At 39.4% G+C, this 24,822-nt stretch overlaps 2 protein-coding genes across 2 annotated transcripts; both read right to left on the reverse strand.

The window, feature by feature from the left end:
* Nucleotides 1–1,471: 1,471 nt before the first annotated feature.
* cdc42 (cell division cycle 42) lies at nucleotides 1,472–18,098 on the reverse strand. Its single transcript, XM_073467828.1, has 6 exons — nucleotides 18,020–18,098; nucleotides 8,859–8,999; nucleotides 7,975–8,047; nucleotides 7,534–7,643; nucleotides 7,048–7,245; nucleotides 1,472–3,317 (listed from the first exon to the last, which is right to left on the reverse strand). Exons 2-6 carry the CDS (start codon nucleotides 8,961–8,963, stop codon nucleotides 3,228–3,230), a joined length of 576 nt encoding a protein of 191 aa, XP_073323929.1. The 5' UTR covers nucleotides 8,964–8,999; nucleotides 18,020–18,098; the 3' UTR covers nucleotides 1,472–3,227.
* A 788-nt stretch (nucleotides 18,099–18,886) lies between these two features.
* On the reverse strand, nucleotides 18,887–23,268 carry snrpe (small nuclear ribonucleoprotein polypeptide E). Its single transcript, XM_073468485.1, has 5 exons — nucleotides 23,101–23,268; nucleotides 22,468–22,494; nucleotides 22,294–22,356; nucleotides 19,443–19,521; nucleotides 18,887–19,096 (listed from the first exon to the last, which is right to left on the reverse strand). The coding sequence occupies exons 1-5, from the start codon at nucleotides 23,152–23,154 to the stop codon at nucleotides 19,041–19,043; spliced, it is 279 nt and encodes a 92-aa protein (XP_073324586.1). The 5' UTR covers nucleotides 23,155–23,268; the 3' UTR covers nucleotides 18,887–19,040.
* Nucleotides 23,269–24,822: the final 1,554 nt, after the last annotated feature.

Raw genomic sequence — 24,822 nt, forward strand, 5'->3', positions numbered from 1 at the left:
GTTTATTAAAATGTCTTTCCCAAAACTACAAAGTGCACCTTTAAAAATCGAAGATTATTATCGGTCTTCAAGATGTAGCAGTGAAAAACTATGATCACACACTTTCATAAAGCTGGAGACTCAAAAGAAACAGATTTGAACTGATTTTAATTCTGGTCAAAATCAGCAGCCTCATTTGTTATTGATGATGGCATTACTTCAGTCAGCACTCAGCAGCCATATTCATTGACTTGATAGGAGAGATTAGAGATTAGAAAGATTAAAGCAAACTGGCTTCAGGACAGATGCATTAGGATGGTTCAACAACTATCTAGGTTTTTGTTTCCATTTCTGTGCATCACACTCATGACTGCATCATGTTTATTATTTATCTCTGCAAGTCAATTTTTATTCAAATTGAATGTATTTATATTGAGCCAAATCACAACATGACATTGTTTTCATATAGAGCAAGTCTGGACCGTACTCTATGTATAAAATTATTGACAGATATCCAACATTCCTCCATGAGAAAGCTCTTGGCAGCAGTGGTGAGGAAAATCTGCCTTTCAACAGGCAGAAAACCTTGGACATGGGTGGCTATCTGTCTTGATGGCTGTAATTTATAGGTTAGCTGGACGGACCCGACTAAAATTATAATAGAAGATTCACATGAACCTTCTAATTTTCAAACTCATTCTGGGTAAACTCCCAAGTTGAACCACTGCAAAGTACTAGCTATCAGACCAAATGATTTAGATGGATAATTGATGCTCTATAAATTCCCATAATGCAACCCTGTAGTTTCAGTCACCCCTCCACACAACTTCTACATCCTTTGAAGTCCATGACACATAACCAGACAAGCACATCTTCACTCTGTAGACCTGTTCATATGACTCTGCCTCTGATGTAGTTCTACGTGTTTATGCTATTTTTTTTTACATATTTTCTTATTGGGTGATTTTCATCTTACATCACAACTGTACGCCATGTACACACTTAATCCAACCAGCTCATACGATCCCAATGTTAAAATCCAACTATGCAGCAAGAATCAATTCGCATAAGTGGATTGTGACCAACATCAGTTTCTTCCATACTTATCAGCTTCACTGTACCCCAGAGAGGGGCAGCGACATCAGGGGTGATATTTGGGTGGACAGCACCTCCTGCTGGCTGAACCCGCTCCTCCTGCCACCAAGAAATAGTATGAGGCCAACTGTACTTATATTACCTGATAAATATATATGTACACACTTGACATGTAAGCCACTTTGATTTGGCCCACCAATATGAAGATTACCTTAAAAGCAAGTTTGTTGAGGATGAAAAAGGATTCACTCATTCACTGACACTATTAAAATATATGTAAGAAAACACATAGAAAGAACTTTCTACAGTCACGAGTTAAAAAAAACGAGTCTGTTCAGTGGTGAAGTAGGTTATTCTGTTGTTAATTTTAAAACAAATAATGGCAAGGGAAAAGTGGTAAAGGCAATTAAGGTATAAGTTTAATATTTTTGAAAAGAATGCATATACAAAGAACAAAGACTTTAGACAAAGCATTTGGTTTTGCACCAAAACAACAACAGGTTATAATAATTATACTGACTTGGACTGGATATCAACCCAACTCTAAGCCACCAGTTAGGAAAAACAAGAACCAACCAATCACAAATAATTTTAACCAAACAGTATCTCTGCCATTGGAGGTTTTTATTGAACTAAACCAATCAGAGGTTTTCTTGCTATAAACTGGCAGGTAAGAGTTCAGATGAGTTCCGACCCCTAAATGTAAAAGGAGTGAAAGTAACCTTTTTTTTTTAATATATTTATATATATAAAATAAAAAAAAACACAAACAGAAATAATGAAGAAAAAAAAAAGTTTTGGTAAAAACACCTGGAGCCTACATCAACATTGTGTGCCAGCTTACATTATAATTACATCTGTTAAACCTATCATTTAGAACAGAGACCAAGGCTCAGCTACATGCAGCACCATACAGTTTGAATGGGTACAACAGACTGGACAGCTTCACACCTCAGACATACAGCCTGAATAAAACACGCTACAGGAAGGCACCAAATTCTGACCTGGCACAGAATTCTGGTGGAAGTTCATGTTCACTGATCAGCTGTTTAAATATGGATCTCCAGATTTGGCTGCTGGTGCCAGCCACGGATCATTAGTTTGACACAGATGTCTCTGCTGTACCCATTCGAAGTGTGAGGTGACGACAATGTTAAAACACTGTCCTGCTTTACCCTCCCTTGGTCCCTGGCAACGCATAAAGAACACACCGCTTGTTCTGCTAACACTGTTTAAGTTCCCTGCATCTAAAAGGCCAATTCCTGCGGTCGACTAGCAGACCCATTACTACTGGATGCCTTTAGCTCTTCAAGTGATTACCACACTCCAAATGGATTGTGACTCGCACTGTGGAAGTCCACTCTAAGAGGACGGGATACTAGACGGCAATATTTACCAATTCAATTTCTTCTATGGGAGAGCTGTGTGGAGTTTCAGCTGCACTGCCCTGAATTACAGAGTCCTGTCAGACCTACACAGTCTCCTTAGTGGTTAAGAGCGCGTCTACCTGGAACATGGAATAAATATCTCAGACTTGTTGTGTGTTTGAGGAGAAAAGGGGTGTTGGCAAACAAAAACAAAACAACACTGTTAGAATCTCTTCTGGTAGTGCTGTGAAAGAAGGTAGGGATCGGGCAATGAGTGTGCTCGTCAACAGAGGGGACGGGACCAGCAGCATGAGCAGCCACCAATCGGGCAGCTGGGAGAGGCTGGGGCGGGGCTTGAAACCTTTACATTGGCTGAGGACGACTAAATGGCTGGGCATCTAAAAGTTGATTAGGCCACAACACTGAATCAAAATCAATCTATCAAAAGCTCGACAGAATGAGTTCTAAGCTTGGTGTCTGGATTCCTGTCCGAGGCCGTGCCACCCTGCCCGGAGCCCACAGCAGCCTGTTGGCCAGGTTAGGTTGATCTTCGTCCCAAACTCAGATTTAGGGGTGAAGCTTCATATTATTGCAGACAATTTGAAACTTGGTCGGCTGTTTTCTCTCTAGTCTTCCCTGTGGAGGACAATGCTGTCAACCAGCCTTAGCAGAGCAAGGGAAAGGGGTGTGTGTCTGTGTGTGTGAATGCGAGTGTTTTGTGTATGTATTTAAGATGTTTGCATGTATGTATGTGTTGTGTGTGTGCTTTGTAAAGGTAGGAGCCTCTCATAGCAGCACACATTTGCGTTTCTTCTTGGGCTCTGGAGGCTCCAATGCAGCCAATATCGCCTCATCAAACACATTCTTTAGGCCTTTCTGTGAACACAAACACACAAACAAACAGGCTCAATGAAACACACACGGGTCAAATAAAAAAGGGAGAGGGAAAACACATTTAAGCTGGGTGATAACAAAGCAGCATTGATTATCATTTAGTAGTGTCATTAGAAACTGGGAGATGTGAGCGTGCTGTCGGGGACAAAACAATTTAACAATTATATGAAAGGAGATCAAATCATATCTGAAACAAACAACAAAGGAGAATTTTCTGTTTTCCTATAAATGCTGTTTCAGTCAGTTGTGTGAGACAGATCAGGGATCAAGTGTCTACAACATAAATCACATGCATGTTTGAGTGTGAAGTGCAGCTGAACTGTGGGTGCTGAAATCAAAGGCAAGTCAAACAAGAAAGTGGAGGAAAAATAGAGCATAACCCCTGACACCACGACACAAAAGGCATCTGAGCATTATCATTCCACACTGCCTATTTTCTTTTTTCTTCATTGGCCCTACTCTTCAGATTAAACGTGCTGACTAATTCACTACAAGAGGACATCCAGATTCAACATAGAAAACACATTTAAAAAAAAAATAATAAGCACCACAAATAAGGTCTATTTCTCAGCCTCAGAGTGTTTCTTTTCTCTTTGTGTCTGCCCCTGAGCAGAGCTGCTTACACCACAAGCTTGGTCATGTGAAGTAACCAGAGCTGCTCTGACACAGTGCTGTACTATGCAGTAAAGCAGTAAGCCCCTCAGTGTTGCTTAACTCAGTCAACTAACCCCACTACATTCTTCTCCGACAAAGCACTGGAAAATAAGGGAGCCACAGAACGGAGAGCAAGTTCATGTGTCCTTTATTAATTCATTTCACAAGTCATTTCACACAATTATAGCTCTTTATTATCTGGACTTCCAGGATAGCATGATATGCACCACAGTTTAAGAAAAGGTCACCCAAAATAGGAAAATTATCTACTCAGCCTCATGTCGATGGAAAGTCAACACAAGAGAGAGTTTTGTAGTCCACAAAACATTTCTTCATCTTCACATCAAAACAGTGTTGCAGCATTTGTTAATAAATTGATTTGAAAATTCATTATTTACTTCCTTGGCATGCAGTCGGGCTCGTTGACCCACTTTAGACCGGGTGCACGCTAACGCTTTTAGCTTCGCAGCTACAGTGAAGAGTCCAGCTTAAATAAGGGTGTCTTTTTGGATCAATTTGGGATATCTGGGCTTCCAGTGATTTGGGTTATGCCAGCGAGCTGTATGGAGCCATTTTATGATTTTTCTTGTTGTTGTTGTTGTTTGTGTTTTTTTTTTAAAACAAATGCTTATCTACTTCAGTAGATGACGCTCCAGAAATGTTTTGTATACTGCGAAACTTCAACTGACTTTCCATTGACATGGTGGTGAGTAGTTAATGAATCACTTTTCATTTTGGGTGAAGTTTTCCTTCAATGGCACATTAGAGTCATATACATGGAGAGGTACTCCAAACAGGTCAGAAAGCATTTTACAGAAGCATACAACTTAATGAAACATCAAGTGTAGCTTACCTATAAACCCCATCAATAACACGGTACCATCATGGTACCAAACACTGTATCTAGTGGTTATGTTGTCAAAAAGGCCAAACACTCCCTATATATGACTTTAGTACTTAAACCCCCTACATGTTACCATAGTCAGACTCCAAGTTCTGTTAAATCAGACATCAATAGTACAAAAAATACATTAGCATACGAAATGGAAGATCTATTTAGTGTTGAGTTCAATCTCAGTGTGTAGCAATGTGAAGCCACCGCCCTCACTTTGGTCTAAACCCTCCCCACATTAACTACTGCGACGGGACAGAGGGGAAAGACTAACTATAACAATGGCTACATCCCAAATTACGTCCTACATCCTCTGTAAGATACCGCTCTACTGTCGGCCAGGGACCACATTAATGAGCACTGGGCCACAGTAGGAAGACTAGGAATGATACAGTGGTATAGTGCTACATTTGTGATGTAAAACTAAGCTCACATAAACCTCTCCTGAAGGAAGATATAAAGTAGATTAACATACCAACCAAACCAAATATCAGCAGTAACAAGTTAGAAAAGGCAACAAGTCACTGAAGTGCAGGAAGGCCTCGAGTCAGTGACCAGGCCATGAAACAAAGTTAGTTGTAAATGCACTCTCAATATGAGTAGTTTGGGTTGGGAGTTAGTCTGGTGGCCGACTGATGGATTGGTTAGGTAGATGGCTGAAATTGAGATTGGTCTAGATTTCAAAAGCAGCACATGTAAAGATAGAGAGGAGAGGAAAGAGATGGGGTAAAGGAATGATAATAATGCAGAGAAGAATGGAAATCAGAGGAGGAGGATATGAGCGCAGTGGCAAAGAGTTTAAAATATACAGCATTTCCTCTTTCTCTGCGTCTCAGGTGGCTCTAGGGCAGCTAGGATAGCTTCGTCAAATACATTCTTCAGCCCTCGCTACAAGGATAGGAGAGGGAAGAGAACAACAGCACAATTAGCACAGCAAACACAGAAAGAGATAGATGGGAGAGGAGAATAAGAGGAACATGGCAGAACAAGGAGGAACATGTTTGGCTGAAATACAGAGAGAAGGTGTGGGAGGACAACTGTGTGAAGGAGATGCATGGCACAAAGATGAAGAGTGAAGTGCGACTGGTGAGACTGACTCTACAGCAAAGAGAGGGCTGTCGCTGAGCAGTGAGCTGAGAGTGAGGTGTGGACCGACTGCTGAGATGCCTGACAGGAAACAGGAAATTACGTCAGCAGCTATGCAACAGTTGTGCCAGGGAGAGAGGGGGGAAGAGGAAGGAAGGAGCAGAGCAGGGAGGTGGGGGCTACACCTCAACTCCATCAACACTATTGTTCCCTGCCTGAGTGAGGCCGAGCTCATCTGTTCTACCCTGAGTCATGTCCCCTCCCTCAAATTCCCAACAGTGATGCACTGGTGCCAACAGTACTCAGGACTTGATCAGCCGCTAAGCTCATAAAAGCACTGATTGATTTATTAAGACAATCCAAGAGGAGTACTAGATACTACAAACAAAAGAATTGATAATTTATGCTGTTTACTTTTGGTCCTATTTAAACATTAACAGTAAAATAAAAAGTAAGCCAGACGCACTATTGAAGAGGGTCCTCTGACAACTACAGCTCCCCATGCTAAATATAGAAATTAATCTCTAACTTCATAAACGGAAGCTTTTTTTACATTAGCTGTCAGTTTATTCGTTCTAAATCAGACAAAGAGTGCCATGGTATTTTCGTTGTGCTGCTGTGTTGCACAGTCGTACACGCTTTCCTTATTTCCCTGTTTTTGCTACATTTGCTTCAAATTCGCTTTCCAATTAGGGGGAACCACAGCTACAAGAAACTTAGATGTCTCCACTCTGCACTGCACAGGCTACACAGCCTGAACTGCTGTCTTCACCAGCACTTTTATAGCCAAAGGCAAAAGGCCTGTACCCAGGATACACTGTTGTCTGAACCAGGGTTCTTAAGCCATTTGAAAAACATCTGATGATTTACAATTAGCAACACCACTAGGCTCATGAGTAAGAACACTCACTGAAACCGACCATGCAGAACAAAACTCATCAACCACAGCGTGCACAGGCCAGGGGGAATACGGACATGTTCCTCTTTCCTCCTTTTTCTTAGCTCTTGCCATTGAGGTGTGAATCATGTGTCATATGTGAATCATGTGTGACTGTATTTATATTCATATATGTATATTACCTGTGTGAGGGCTGAGCACTCCACATATTTCACAGCCTTGAGGTCTCTCGCCAGCTTCTCAGCTGTCTCCGGAGTGATGGGCTTTTGCTTGTTCTTGGCCAGCTTCTCTATAGTAGATGGGTCATCCCGCAAGTCAATCTGAGTCCCAACTAGCAGGAAGGGGGTCTTTGGACAGTGGTGGGTGATCTCTGGAACCCACTGCATGCACAAACACAGGGGAAAGCAACTGTCACAACACTGCGTCACAAGGACACCTGAAGTGTGAAGAAAATGTAACTAATGACACAAGAAAGAGATATTTTGATGACTACTCGAATACACATTGCAATGTATATAGGATATAATAAGTATAGTAGTATAGTAATAAATATAGTATGAGTATATAAAGATATTACAAATTACAAAAACAACAAAACACAGCATCCATATTTCCCAACGGTGAGGCAAAACACCAGTGACAAGAATAAAAGGAAGGGCTCCACTTGCCTTTTCTTTGACATTTTCAAAGGAGGAGGGGGACACGACAGAGAAACAGACGAGGAACACATCTGTCTGAGGATAACTCAGAGGTCGTAACCTGTCGTAATCTTCCTGACCTGGAGAAAGAAAACACAAACATGGTTAACAAGTGCAGTCTGGCCATCGTGTTCCCAGCACTTATACATTGGACAAAGTGGAATATCTCTGTTGGCAGAATGAAACACAGCGACAAAACCACAGGAACACATCAGTCTAAAATAAAACTCCCATCAACATCCTACGGTCACAACAATTAGCCTGTAGATGGAATGCGAAGACAACTCACATTTTTCCCATGATTTCATAGAAACACTTCATAGAAACACAAAATGTATGTAATGACAATGACTTAATGGGTAATAGTTACATAAGTAAGCATGTGTAGGTTAGAATAAGAATATAGCATACCTGCTGTATCAAACAAGCCCAGAGTGTAGGGCTCTCCTCCAATCATTACAGTAACAGCATAGTTATCAAACACCTACAACAAACACACCAGAAACAATAGTTAGCCAAAATTTGCTCAAAAAGTAATTTTGTATACATTTTACCACTACTTAAGTTTGACAAATATTGTGCAGATATTAAAATATGCATTTAATTTGATTTTAGATGCAGAAAGTTATTGTGTGTCATTATTAATCATTATCTTTTAAGCTGACGATCGTCATGTATCAGGTTCTAGCTTATACAGCTGCAGACTGTTTTAGGTAGCTGCATTCAGAAAGAAACTTTGATCATGTGTCTAGAGGTCAACACTGACTGTCAACCAGATTCTGGAAAACTTCAAATCGAGTGGAGAAAATAGGATAGATTTCTAGATTTCCATTTCCATTCCAAACGCTATCTTCTTGATTACGTTCACACTCATCAGTGATGCTAGCTAAAAGAGCTAAGCTAACCTGACTTATCGGCCAACACATGGCCAAGGCTTCAGAATGCCACTCAGACTTTAGATTTTCTACATTGCCTACATGTACAATGACATGGCCTGTAATTAGGCTTGCATGACTGTAATAATTTGGTTCATAGGGTGTATGAAACCAAAACCAGTCACATCCCAAACTTAATATCCTTTTCTGAACTGGTCAGAATGAAACTAAATACTTGGTCAATTGTAACTCTGAAGTTACTTCATCACAATTACACACATAGTTACAAAGGCAGGACATATTAGGTTGGTCGGGGATTAATCAGTCGACTGTGAGCATGTGGTGACGAACAGAGAGACCATATTTACATTTATATAAGTGGAAGCTCTTTCTATAACTAACAGGTGTCAACACACTTACCGTAGGTACATATTCAGAGGGAAACTTGTTTGTGGTGTACGAGATGAGCAGGCAGGTTTTACCCACAGCACCGTCCCCAACTACAACACACTTGATGGTCTGCATAGCTGTGTTTTACAGTCTTCGCTACTCATTCAAGATCTGGAACAGACAAACAAACAGCAAAGAAACTTCATTAGTCGATGACACTGTTTATTGGCTTAACAAAAGTTACCATTTTTGCAAATGTAAAAGTGAAAACAAATCTCTCCAAATGTATCTAAATAAACAAATATGAAACACAAATCATTAATTACATATACATTTTTGCCTCTTGCTAAGGTCCACTAGACACCACCAGTCACAGCCTCGAATCTGACAAACCAATTCTCTGGGGGAGACCTTAAAAAGCTCAACACCAGATGTTTTTATCATTACTTATCAATGATGAACTGTTGGTAAAGCACTTTTCAAGAACTGTAACTGTAAATTGGAGCCTGGCCTGAATCTGGAAATTAACGTGACCCAAGTAAAAATGTCATTATCTACTTGACATAGAGGGAATAACTCTGTCCAGACATCAATTAATAACTGGACCTCCCCAATCAACCACGGGGTCAATGGAAGTGTCCAGATGTTCAAATGAGGGTTTCTAATTTAAGGGATTGAGGGATTGTACAGACCCACAGCTGGACACCAATTTGGGGAACAAATGAGACAGTATAAATGTGCTTCACACAAAGGCAGAGCACATGTTGTGGCTGTGCTAGGAGAGAATTCAAAATGTTTGGATTGAGACAAATGTGCAAGCAAAGGAAAAAAACACCAGATAGGGATTTGACTACATAATTGGTATGATACCATAGAGGTTTCATGGAATGACAGATCATATGCTCTTCGACAGGTATTTAACAGGGTTTAAAATTGACAAAAAATAAAGCATTGACAAAGAGCTCACAACATGTTGTGACAGTCCTGTCCAATGGCACTCAGTTCAATGCACTCACTCAGTTCAATGCTGCAGAGTTGAAAAAAGTATTTTAAGTTCAACAAGCTAACAGAATTGGACCAAACGCAATTTGTTATTTCTAATTACTTCAAAAGACTTGTAATGAAGCCATAAAAACATCCCTTTAATACAAATCAATAAAGATGGTGGCACTACTCCATAGCAGACAACATTTGGGGTCATAGCATAAGAAAGATACAAAAGTGAAGACAGATTGTTTTGGGAGTATTGTGAGAGTGAGCAGTGTTCAGACTGCCAGACTACACAAAGTAGAACACTGACCAATAACAATACCAAAACAACCACTGAAATATTTGCAAATACAGCCAGAACTGTTAAATGAGCAGGTGACCTCTCAACTGCGTACATTTTCAGACAGGAGTTAAAAAACATACAGATGTGTTTTAAATGTATTTAAGGATAACGATTTAAGGATAACCTTCAGTTTGACCATGAACGTGGCATTGGTATGTAAACACAGGTTGTGTTAATGTCAACATTAGTTTAAATAAGTTTAAACTAATATTTTTTTGTTTTGGTTTACAATTAGTTAAGGAACTCAAATACTGTCATACTGTCAATGACAGATGAAATTAACAAATGTCAGTTGTGCTCATTTATACAGAGCAGCACAAAGACTGACTAAGGGTGCACTCACACTAGGTTATCCGTGCCGTGCCCAAGCACATTTGACTAGTGTGAGCGCTCCATACCGCGCTCAAGCATGGTACACTTTCTTGGCCCTGGCACCGTTGGAAGAGGTGTGCGTTGGCACGGCATGATTGCTCATGCACGGGTGCCCAACGTGGACATGAAGTATTATAATGCGCAATTGTGCCGCCTTGCATAATCAAGAAACCCAGGAATGCGAGGGGATTGTCTATGACCAAAACAACACAAAATAAGCCACAAAAAAGTCAGTACAGTCATGTTCTCTGTGTTGGTCTCCATTGTGCCACAACTAGGGATGTAACGGTTACCGGTGTCACGGTAAACCACGGTAAAATTCCCGACGGTGAAGGTTACCGTTTAAGTTTTAATTACCATGGTAACCGACGCGGTCGATAACCACGGTGTGGAAAACTCGCGAGATACTTTATCCAAGTCTCCCTACGCAGGCGCAGCGTGCAACGTGCGCTTGTTATGTAGTGAAGAAGACATGGCGGAGGGAGGACGTGATAGTAGCAGCCCTCAAGGCATTTTTCCACCTTCAAAGAGAACCAAATCTGAAGTCTGGGCGTATTTTGGTTATTATGAGAATGCTCAGGGACAGCTGGTCGAGGATGGCAGCCCTATCTGCAGGAGCTGCAAGAAGAAAGTTGTTGCGAGGGGCGGCAACACATCCAATTTACTTACTTATTTGCGCAACCATCGCCCTCAACTGTTCAGCGAATGCAAGGTAAATTAACCTTAAGCTCAGGTGAATGATGTGTGTATGTCGAGTTTTCTCTGTCTAATTTGCTGTTGTCACTAATGCAAACTGACCAGATAGTGGTATAACTGAACCAAGTTGATCCGTGATTTGGCACGTTATCTGAACCGCTTATTAATTGTAGATTTTACTTTTTAAAGTCGACCTAATAATTCCCCAAATATTGATGCAGAGCTGCTGTGAGGAGGATTTGAGACAAACACGTACTGGGTGGACTGAGTTAGTGAATGCAAACTGACTGAGATGACTGACTTTCATCTCAGCTCCGTTTACCGGAGCAGCATCTACCTGTGGCTCAGCAGCCATTTGACCAATCAGATTGACCGAGTCCATTGACAACAGACGAGCAAGCAGACAGAGACAGACAGCCAATATATATAAGTAATATCAGAAATATATAATACTTGTGGATTATTTGTAGAATAGACTATATATAAAGAATAATCTAAAATGGTGAATATAACAAGTGTCTAGATAGAGATAAGAGCCAAAATAGAGTATTCATAATTAATTTAACAATAATCCTTTTTGTTTTGATCTAAAAGATTATCCAACCTGTTTCTCACAAAAGTGATATGATCTAGATTGTGAGTTTTGTGATCTGTTGGTTGCACCCTTAGTATTAAGTAACAATGACAGTAATAATTAATAATGACATTTTCTATTCATTTTTTTCACAGAGAGGGTCTGCTGGCCAATCGAGTGCTACTGCCAGTACATCTCATTCTACCTCTGTAACGCAGACATTACAGGACACGTTTCAAAAACAGGCTGCTTATACCCTAACCCTTTTAATATATAATAAATCTATTTAACGATACCGTGCTGAAGCACACCTCTTCCAACCGTGCCAGTACCAGTATGGAGCACTCACACTAGTCAAACAAACCATTCACAGAAGGCAGAACCACATCTCTAGACTGTGTGGTTTTGGTTTTAGAGCAGTAATGGCATTTGGAGAAGTAACAATTCTATTCAAACATGTGATTTCTCTTTAAGTGGAATCTGGGAAAAATTGCTCTGAAACTCAAGCAGTGGCATCAAATTCAACTAGAGCTGAAACGATTAAAGCTAGGTTTGGTAACTTATTTTAGAGGCATTTTTGTTATACAGTGTTTATAGAAAATCCCTTAAAATCCCAACAGCAATCAATCAAATGCTCTGACAACAAAAGAAGAAAAAGTCCAATGTATGCGACAACTGCAGGCCTCTAATAGGACCATCCTGTCAGCCCACTTGCCTGACTACCTACGTACTCGACTAGCTCTGTGTACGCTGGCCGTGCACTCATTGCGCATGACCCGACACCAAAACACCGCAGAGACGCTCAGCAGAGTGTTTTATTAAATGACTTTCAGTACAAATTGTCAGTTCGGCAGGGAGTCTAACGAGATTTACTTGCCCAGAGGAAAGTATGCTCACATTTGGCGCTCGGCGGACTCTGTTTCTGTCTCACATATACTCTTCTAACTACATTTAAAGCAGTTGTAGGAACTGTGCACTAGAGAAAATGAGACACATAATGTATCTGCAACTTTAGGAGCTGACAGAAAATTCTCACCCTCTCTCTACTCTCTCTAGCAGTTAACATCGCCACAATGTCGACGACAGGAAAATACGCCACATTAAAACCACATGCATCTGTGGACTGTAAAAGATCTCAAGCTATATCCTCACTGTGTGGTCAACATCACTTACAATTTATTGATCAATAGAAATGACTTGCAGTTCGGTCAGGATACTGCATTTTGATTGTCGAAATTGAAGGCTCATTTTAATCGATTTTAGATTCAAAATCGAAATCGTGACACCCCTAATATATCATTAATATATTGTTAGGTGTTTTCTTACACATGAGTGAGACATGAGGTAGTTGAATATGGTTAGTACGCAGTACACAGCCCGGCGCTGCATTGCAGCAGCGACAGACTGTCCTTCAGCAGCTAACTCAGTAGCACAAGGTACACACAGCAGTGAGCAGTATTTATTTTGCTATTTGTTTATATGATTGTGGCATTTAACAGAGTTGTTCATTTATGTATTAATTAGACTAAAAGAAGCTAAGAAAGCTTTTTGAGTGCAGTGAACTAGCTGCTAAAACACATCTACTAGCTAGCCAGTGAGAGATACTGGGCAGTCAATGTCAGTGTAATAAGGCAGCATGTGTTCACTTGTTTTCCAATTACTCAGTGGAAATAATTAATCTGCAACTGGACTGTTGGTTGGACGAAACAGATAATCTTAAGATGCAAGCTTGGGTTGTAGCAATTTTTCAGTTAGTTGCAGCCTGAAACAATCATTAATTGTAATGTTCATACCTGTGCTTTTTCTACTGTGACATGTTGAGTGAAACAATTAACATTGACCTTGAATCTATGTCTGTAGCAATGTGGTGCATCTTGATGTACTGTGGATTTATAGACAACAAACTGTATTAAGGCTAACAAGATTGCCCAAAAATGACACTCCATTATTTCTTTAAAAAAAAAAGTTATTGCACCTTATGTACATAAGAGGGAAAACCAAAACAACAAGGGACGTCACTCCTTGCATAGCCTATTTATTTCTTGACATAAACACACTCTGTGTTTAGGCATGAGAAATGCCTCATGATGGGACAAATAAAAAATAAATGTGATGTCAAATGTGACATTATTTGAAAATAAAAATGTTAGCTGTCTTGCTTAAGCAGAGCTTTAAAAGCTGAGCTGCGTGTGTGAGTCCGTCTCACCACCAAGCATTGACAAGGACTAATTAGAAAAATCTGACATACAGGACACTATAACACCAGAAGCTCACTCTGCAGTTGAAGTATGACATAATGTTACAAATATTAAATATTGCTGGAGAGCTGCATTTGAAAGAACTGCTTTGTTTTATTAACAAACGAGCGCTTCAGTGAGATTGCATCCCTTTCGGCAGCTTTGTAATCCAGCCTTGAACTGGACTGACTTTTTGAATCCAAACTGATAAATCCAGCACTGAATGTCTTCTGTGATTATTTATCCAGTTTTACGTGTGGGATTCAGTTATTGTTAACATGGTTGTTAGTCGTTCACTGGCATTCCCATGATTCCTTGGACTGAGTCTGTTGATGAAGGGAGGGTGTGTTTCTGACTTGTCAGCCAATCAGAAGGTTTATTTCTGACTGTGTGGCAGCTCTGATCTCAGACAGCGGTGTTCAGGCAGGAACTGGGTTAGCTTTTGGTGCGTGCATCGGTGCGTGCGATTGTGAACTCTGCCATCATTACCACACTGTTGTTGTTGTTGTTGGATTATTAGCTCATTTCAGCTTGACATTTCATTTTCAATCAATGAATTTGAGTCCAATATTAACTTTCACAATTAAATGTCAACTATACACTTGAATTTTCGTTGACAGCCCTACACTGTGTGTAGTATGTGGAACACAGTATTCCCCTGTCTTTCCTCCACAAGTTACAGTATGCGCTGAGCCACTGCAGAGCTCTGCACCACTGTGTGGGGGTGGGGGTGTCATTGAGCGAGGCAGAAGGGACAAAACTGCAGGCACCAAATGTTACATGGTGAATATGAACTGAACACAGGTTGATGTTCTGCCGATACACATGGAATACAATGGTACCAATTTGTTCAACATAGTAGTCCCTTTGCAAAATAGGCTGCAATTACTTTAGACAGGCCTTTACATTGCATGTTTAAAAGAAATGATAAACTCATTAAAGCTCATTAAACATCTTTTAAGGCTTTTTTGTTTCTAAACATGAAGCCATTATGATCAACTTCCATAACCAACTGTGTTCAAAAGTGACAGACTGATGTGATTGCTGCTGTGTGATGATAATGAGGCCTTTGCAGTGCCTGAATGAAGAGGGGTTGCATAATGTGGACCTCTCAATAAACTTCTCAATGGCAGGTGAAGTAAGCAATTACACAGACTGCATCATGTGAGTAACTCCCATCAATGGAAGTTGAACATTTTGGGTGACTTGGCTGGAAATCTGATGAATGGGGTTTGGCAAGGAACGTGAATTCCCAGTAATTTTACAGTTGGGCTGGATTAAAAAAAAAAATCTGTATGTCTTTTAAATAATTCTACCGGATTTATAGAATCCTGAGATCATCAGATGTCAGGGTTTAAACACCCTCCAAATACTTGTTGATTTTCCTTTTGGCTTTCCCGCATTTTGGTGTCACTTACAGGCATGAAGTTTCTGTCTTCACAAACATCAGCATGGGGACTGGTACTCCTCATAAACTCGTAAAATCTATACTCGAATGGCCACAATAATGGGACAGTTCCCATTATTTGTTCTTATTTTACATTATTGAAATACATAGGTTTATATCTGTCATTGGTCTTTTACAATAAGAAATTGAATCATTAGATGGTTAATTCATAACAATATCCAATTAATTTCTCCATAGGCAGATTTAAACTAAGTAAACATTAATATTTTTAAATAATTCACCAGGTCAGACAATGTACTTTATTAGTTCTCTCAGAATCTTTCATACCAAAGGAAAATTTATACTGTCACTTAAATATCCCCAGCTGAATTGATATTGAATTGAATCGGAAATTGGATTATATTGATTCAGAAACATCAGTGCTGATACCCCGCTCTGATTTACAGAGAGAAGTAGTGTCTAAAGGGGGCATTTAAATGAGCCAACACTTACATAATACAGTAACAGTGATACAACAGAAACCTTCATCTTCATTTTCCTGTTGCATATTGTTAAGAAATTAAAATCAAAACTGGATTAGTTGCGTCTGTTAACAGGACGTCTTAAACATATGTGTGATGGGCAAAATAAGTATTTAATCTCAACAATCAACAGACTTTTAGTTGCTTAAAATACAAATTGAAAGCCTCAGCTCTATTTCACCTTTGCATTAGTGGGGTTCTGTTTGCAGGTTAAATGTTGCTGTCCTACACGTCACAGTGTCATCTTATCTGTAGTCACTCTTTTACATAGACTGTTTAATATCCTGGTGTTCCACATATGGAGTATACTTCGTAAGTGTTAGAAACATGCTTGTAATTTGTTCTCATAATTCAGGGTTTTCCCAAAATGTCTACCATTAAAGCAGTCACATTAATTATTGTTTTGATCACAAGTTTAGACAGTCCATTACTGGGTTGAGCATTTGAGTGCTTTAACAACACTCAAATTGAAGGAAAGCTATGCCTTGGGCACCAACAAACCCAACTGTTGAGCAAGGAAAAACCCTGCCATTGTCAGGAGGAATCCTTTCAGCACTTTAGACAGTAAACGGACAGTTAGTTTCATTGCATGGTGATCACTATTACATCCACACAACAGCATATGTACTTAAGTAGCATAATGCCCCGCAGGGCCAAGAAATGGGGGAAATTCTGAAATATTTGACAAACTCTAAGCTCAACACTGCAGTAAGCTGATGACCATGGGCAACAGAGGGTGGCTGCTGCTGCAATAATGCTGCCAGACTTAATCCACGCATTTGTGTTTGTAGGCCAGCAAGCATTCTGAGGGCAGGCCAGCTTAAAGATTGGTAGTGAAAGCTGGTAAAATTCAGTTTGATATTTCCACAAAACATAAAGCACCTAATTTAAAAATAACAGTATGTTAGGCACTATATCTACCAAGACTCTTGTCACCACAGAGCAAGTGAGCACTTATATTGAAAACATCAACCAACCACAGAATCAAACATCACTGCATCCACACAGCTGCACGACTTAAATTACATCGGATTTAGCAACATATCTTTAAAGGTTGGTCACAGTTTCCCTTCAAGTTCATCTGTCTTACTGATGTGTCAAGCACAAACATGGTGAGGAAAAATCCTTGGACATCTGGCCGTTTGATACTTGACACAGGCAGCCCTCCAGTCAAAGACATCAATCACAAGCGTTTTCTTTTGACATCGACACAAAATCTGTGACGAGTTGTCCCAACAATGACTTTATATCGCACTACTGTACTTACAACGTATGGCATGTCTAAATATGCAGCCACGAGCAGTAAGCGAATTTGTTACTATGAGCCTGTATGAGTAATAACAGCTAACCTACATATCAAATACATTTCAAGATCATACCTGAGAGATAGCTACCACTCAAAGCTAACGTTACTGTTAGCTTAGCTGCTTGGCTATTTCGGCCACATCCCCGGCCTCAATCTGGCCTAATTTCCTGCCGGCTGTTTAAACTGACGACAAATGTACCAATTGAGCAGTCCATTTTATGACCCAACCTAGCAATGTGAACCTCAATCCTCGCACCCAAACACTTCACAGTTTAACTGCAATCGGAGACCCTTCTTACATTATAAAAACATACCAGACGTTTGTTACGCCTCTTTAATCAGCCCGTCAAACAGCTAACAGCTAGCTAGTAACTAGTTAAGTTACGTATTTTGCTATTGACTGGCTTTGCTTGAAAACGAAAAGACATCACATTTTCGCTGAAATCAACAATATATTTGATGTGGAATATGGTTACTACACGGCCCCAAGTGGTTTATTTACAAGCCGGTCCGATGTTATAGACTGCCTGTCTGCTTGCTTTGCTAAATACTACCCTCCCCTTGCTAGTTAGTTAGCTAACTGGGTGAGCTAACCTTAGTGGATGCTGCTGCTGAAGGAGATACCTAGTTTGAAAATTACAACCCATGTACCACAGGCGTACAGCATAAATGATACTGATAACACTCAAACTCTAACCAACTACTTATACCCCTAAAATACAAAATAACAGATTTTTTCCGTACCGTATCCTCCGTTTGTGTCTTTACGCCGGGCGTTGGCAGCTCCGCGCTAGGGGCTTCCCAGTCAACTGAACAGGGACACGTTGCGTGCGTAGTGAACAACTACGTAATTACGTTAATCAATTCAACTACAAGCAGGCTACTTTTCTCAAACTAATACCAAAAACCAAACAGACAAGCTAGTCTGTGGTTTCAATATTAGACAACAGAGACGATTTATTGTACTCTATGTAAAACTGAATTTAAACTTCTGAAAATGAAGCTCACCTCCAGCAGTACAGACACTACACTATTTGATTTAAACATAATAATAAACTTGTTCCATCCACTTTGATGAAATATTACTCTAAAATGTATAATTTATCTATAATTATCCACAAAAATGGATCAGTTGTCAAAACTGGGCAATTGTATATATAAACAATTGCCCATATATATATATATTTTTAACACATGGTAGCCTGTACAGAGAATGAAGAATCTGGACATGTGCTTCAATTGTGATCCACATTTTGTTGTATTTCAGCTGATTTCATGTTTCATGCAGTAATCATCTTTTTAACCTTTTTACTTGCATTACACTGTGCTGAGAAGTACAATGCCCCTTCTGTTATATAACACTACATTTTACAGTATAGGAAATGACTCCAGTAGAAAATACACAAACAGGTTCATTGTATTTATCTTTCAAGTAGATGTACTTTGACTGGTTACAGCTTCTGTAAACTGTATTAGGAGCTGCAAGTTTGACCTACATACGTGCATTGCAATAGTGTTGTCTGCCACTAGATGGCACTTCAGCCCAATGACCCACATATTCATGCAAACGACTAGTTAGAAACATTTAGTAAGAGTTCAGATACAGACAACTGTAAGAAAAGAAACTTTATTCTCAAAACATGTGATAGAAAGAAACAATATTCATGTTATAGAAACACAAACATACTCAACACCATTAACAAAAACAAAAGAGGGGAAAATGTGTCTTTCTAGGAAAGGTAAAATGTGTAGGTGTCTTCATGTCCTAGTTGGACACACTCTGCAGCAAGGTAATGTTGTCTCCTTTCAACATGATCCTCCCTGGGAGACAGAAGAAGAAAGAGGGAGAAACCCAAGTGGAGGTGGATCAGAATAGCAGGATGATAGATGGAAAGAGATACATAGTGTCAGTTCACTTTTGGACAAAGCATTGAGAACCCAGCAAGTTGGGTACAGAGGATACGTGAAGGATCAGTAACATGTTACCCCTCACAGCTCAGATGTGATGTATCTGCTTTGGAAATGATTTGTGCAGCATCATAGGTCAGTAAATGTCCAAGTGAAAGTGTCAAGTGTGCTGACATGCATGTGTACAAATCACTGCTAAGCAAAGCAAAACCGAGATAAGGCCCAAAAAAACAGGTGTTCTAATGCATCTTGCTCTTACCCAGCGGCTTTCTGTTCTTGGTCTTCATGTGGACCTCCTCAGCATCATCTAGAACCAGGTTCATGTACTCATCAAAACCCTAAGACAGAGAGGGAACAGAGCTGTAAGTTTCATTTATAGAAATGTCTCTCACACACACACAACCACAGGCTCCAAGATTTCTGTTAAAATTTAAATCATGATTTTTCTCCCTAAGAATTGTGATCACAATTCTCTTTTTTGTTTGTTTTTAAATCAGGTAATCCATTTGCTGTCTACACAGGTCTTTCAACAGACAACATAACATATATGGGCTGTGGTGGTTCTGTAGGTGTCTTTGCATAGTGCTCGTGTTAGCTGCGGTGTACAGCACTATTTTTTAACATTGCTTACATACTGTTTGTGTCTTGTCTGTCACAGTTTATTGTTTCCACTGAGTACCCAAAAATGCTGCCACAGAAAAGGATTTACAAGTGGCGGGGGCATCTTCTATGCTATTTTTGAGGCTTTTCACCTCCATGAGAAATATTGTCATGTTTTAATATCGCAAGATCTTGTAGTACGTGATCTCATCACACCTCTAGTACTGATACACTGTATGCGGGGGCTTATGCATTTTGCAAAGAGCAACAGGAGACATAGAGAAGGAGAGTGATAGAGGTATGACATGCAACAAAGGTCCCCAGCTAGAATTGAACCATGGATCTTATACGAGTCTTTACCGAACAGGCGAACAGGTCACCCACAACAGAGGATGTTACCCTGAACTGCGATGACCCTGAGGGCGACTGTCTTTACATGCAACTTAAAAAGGTAAATATTTTATTTTGAGCCTTAAAATAGCAAACAGCTATTTTCTGTATAAAGATATAGTGGAGTAATGTTGTCCTGAAACAGAATGACATCACACACACACACACACTGTGTGTTGTAATCGGAGCTCCTCTGTTCTTTGTTTTGGTAGCCAGTCTGGCTCCACGTGCATGATGATGCATGTGAACATGTGTGTGAGTCACATCATTCTCACACACACCCACATGAACAATGCCATGCACACCATGCCATGTCATTCACTGGGCATTGTGTCAATTTAGTGCACTTAACATGATGCTGCTCCCTCTTCCTGCATATACTGACATTCAGCCGTTGCCACTTTTATTAAGTAACATCTCCTCCAGTTAAACCTTCATAGATTTGTATTGTAGAAATATTTTTTTAGCACATCAGGTCCATATTTCTGAATCAGAAACTCTAGTATTTTAAGAAAGTTGCTTGTAAAAAAAAATAAGGCAGGCAAAAGTCAAAAGGCTATTATTATTTCATTGTGCCAGAGATATACTTAATCAAGATTGAAGTCTGAGGCACCTAAGACAGTGATGAGTTGAAAGCCTTTAATATCTATTGATTAATTAACAGTAGGACATGCCTCCATTTCAGCCACTGAGGCTTTCAGCAGGGCAAGACTATTCTGAACTAGTAGAATCTAAAAGTTGAAAAGCATCAGGACACCATTTTCCAACTCCAATTTACTCAAGTACTGTACTCATGTACAATTTTGAGGTTCTTTGCTTCAGTATTTTAATTTACTGCCACTTAATACTTTCACTCCACTACATTTACTTGATAACTTTAGCTACCAGTTACTTTGCAAATTCTGATTTAGTGCTGATTGACTCATGACATCAGATAGTGTTGTGGACACAGAGCGCAGAGTGGGGACCACTTACAGAGAGAGGACTGCTGCAATACAGTCAAAGTACTGCATTTTTAAATGTATTTATTCTGCAGGAAATCTGACACAAAAAACACAGATACTCAGAAACATGCTGAATATTGGCCCCGATAATCGGCCAGACAGATAATGGGTCTACCTACTCCTGCTATCAACATTTTACTTTTAAACATTAAAATGTTCAATCTTATCTCATTTTTAAGTTGTAGGTACAAATTGTGAACATTAATTATGCTGCCACTCAAACCTGTGTCTGTCCTCTCATCCTACAGATTTCAGCTGCATCTCTTGAGGTGTTTTTATTTATATCCTTCATTTCTTCAAAAGAAGAAATGAAGGGGGGGATTTGGCTGAATTTATACTGAATGAGCCGATTCATCACAACAATTTGTATGTGGATTTGTGGATTCAGAATGGATAAAATACTATCAAACCCCAACAATAACTGCAATTCCTTACAAGAATTAGCAGCCTCTAAAGTCCCATGTGCATCCTATATGTCAATATTCTTTAGTTATCTTTTAATTAAATCAGCTTGTCATTGCATTGCATACACACAGAGCATATTTTATTTTCAAAAAAGAGATTAATTAATTGTTTTGTCAAAAAAAAATTTTATTTAGCTATCAAGCGTTCCTAAAAATAAGCCCTGTCCCAATATGGAGCACTTCAGAAGTGCCCTACTTTGTGGATGAATCCAAGATGCCAAGAACAGATCTCTTACAAATTCGGTAGATAATATCTGCCAGCCAATTTATCGGTCAGGTATTACAATACTACTCATCGTTGATCTCCATTTACATTTATGGAGTCCAAAAACGTGTAGACTATAAAACAGTGATTGAATAAGAGCGCAGTAGTAATTACTGAAAATAATTAGGACTCGAGTCAAACCATAAGAAGTAACCAACCCTTTTTTGTAGGTGCATGTTGCAACCAGTAATCTCACATTTAACAGCTTTAGTGTGGACATGGTCTAAGAATCTACTCCAGATCCAATCTACTTACTGCAATTATTCAATGATAGCCCTGTAGTGTCAATTATGCAAAAATGTAAATAAAATGAAATCAAATTAATACAACTTTTACTCATTTTCTATTCCATTTCAACAACAAAACAACAAACAAACAAAAACTTACAATGATGCAGCCCTCTATCCGCATGTTCACCTGTTCATACAACCAGACCTGGATCCGTGAGCGCTGGGGATGAGAAGGACATGGGATTATTCCACTTTATTCATACATCACACAAAACAAATCAAGAAAATGTAAAAAAAAAAAAAAAAAAAAAAGATTTGACTTAATACTTACATTCTGTAGATACCTGAAAATTAGGTTCTGATACATGGAGTCAAGGAAATTTAGTGTTCAAAGGCAAACACACACACACCGATACAAGCTAAATATCCCATAAAGGGTTACCGCACATTAATGGGTAATGGACTGATCATGTTGGCTGGTGGCATTTCAGACATTTTGACACAGGAAATAAGCGTTTGTAAAAGCAACGTTCCGCTGAACATGTCCATGTAAAATTCTAATTACATAACACAAAGTCTCTAATCTCATTTTAATTTGGACATTTCTCTAATAAAACCAGTAATGCACGTGTAATCTTGTATGTAACGCTAAAGGCAGCCGTAACACAGAATACCAGATTTGTCGTAACGTTACGCGGTTGAGCGCGTTACACGCAGGTAACGTTACAGCAGTTGTGTCTACACACGCGCTTCATAGAACCAGAAGTGTTTGTAAAAACATTTAAAATCAATAGACAGCACCCTGCTTGTAAGAAGTAATTGTAACACAATAGCTCTGTTTGACCTCGCATACACTCGTTAGAATGAATGACTAGCGAGCTAACTAGAAAAGGTTAGCCTAGCCGCTAAGTTATGTAGCAAGCAATTAAACCGCGTCTTTCGTTCACTGCATTAAAAAGGATACAATGGGCTGCACCATAACCTTCTGGACCTTCTGTCCTTGTCCTCTGTACGCCATGGCTCCAACAAAATACCAGCGGTAGGTATAAGAAGAAAAATTAGCACCTTTTCAAGAGTGCACTTTAACGAAACGCTCACGTTGTGAGGTTGCTTCAATGGCGGGTTTCCTTCCGCGTGCGGAACCAGTTGTGATAAAGAGGTCCGATGATGTGAAACAGCGCCGCCGCAGGTAGGAGGCCGTTACTGCAGTGACTTGTTGCTCCACAGGAAAGAACAGAACAGGTGTGTACCTGAGATGTAACATAGTGTACACATTTAATTTGGCAAGATGTCATTAAAAAACAGGTAAAACAACTGTTCTGTCCACGAGTGTGCACTGATAATAACATAAATCATCTTTGAAAATCAGTGTGGGGGTGCCAACTGCTGTTCACTGTCAGCTGACACATCAAACACATAGCAAATGTCAATTTCTCTTTGCTGCCATTAATGAGGTAATAATACAAACTCAGAATTATTTAGGCTATTTGTCTATGAAATGAATAAACCAGCTGTTCTCAGAGGAAAATAAGGTCCAGGCGAGTTTTTGACGCTAGAAAGGTGGCAAGAACGGAATGAAATTTTGTTTCACAGTCCACCTTTAATTGCAAAAAGTCATTTTAAGTTGTATGCTTTGTTTGGTGGAGGGAGACTTAGCACTGTCAAAATCATTCAAAAGAATGTTACATTCACTATTTATGTAAACTTTCCGGATTCTCATGAGAGGTGGTTCCAATAAATACTAGTTTTAACAGTGTTATCCCTGGGACATCCTTACATTAGTGAATTTAAAAAAAGTTAACAGTTAATTTAAATTCAATCAAATATTATTATTACCGTTATGACATATACTGTATGTATTGAGTTCATTATCCCCCATTTAATTGCCTGAATTTATTGTTTTGGCTATGGCCAGATCAACCCACCAGAGGGCCCCATGGGGGAAAAAAAGGTCTCCCTCTCACCCACTGATGCCTCCACCAATGAACAGCAATGTTCACTCCATACAACTCTTTCTGGGCCTAGAGTTCTTTTAAAGTTTTGGTATAATCTACATCTGGACATAAAATAGAATAAGTAAGACATTTACCCACTGGGCTTTCAGGGCTCTTATGGCCTGGCACCAATCTGCTTAACATGCTATACATAATCTGTGTACATGGACAACACTGGTTTCTCCAATCCAATACAGCACATTTAAACTTGAACCTGTTTTGTTGTTGTTGTTGTTGTTTTGTTTATATAGCTGAATGGGAGCAGCCAATATTGAAACTCTAATGAAAACTTTTGAAACTCGAAAAGTGGATGACACTTATCGGTGTAGTGTTCAGCTGTCCATATACTTAAAAAACACGGACTCTAAATAAGCATAAACATATTACGAAGACTCCCATCAGGACGGCAATGATTTGTAACAATGATCACGACTTGATATCCCACATGAGTTTGAAGAAATTAGGGCTTGTATATATCAAACAATTCCAACCTTTACCAAGCTACATACTTACGTGGAAGAAACCTCAAGGAATAGCTCTCAAGTGATTACATAGTTAATATCATGTATTTATCCTACATCTGCCCCACTGTTCATTCAAAAAAAAAAAAACCCTTACACCTTACACTCGGTGATGTGATATTGAATATTTAATTTTATTTGTGTGGAACCTATATCTACACTAACATGTAA

The sequence above is a fragment of the Pagrus major genome, chromosome 6 (assembly GCF_040436345.1).
Source record: "Pagrus major chromosome 6, Pma_NU_1.0".
NCBI classification, from domain to species: Eukaryota; Metazoa; Chordata; class Actinopteri; order Spariformes; family Sparidae; genus Pagrus; species Pagrus major.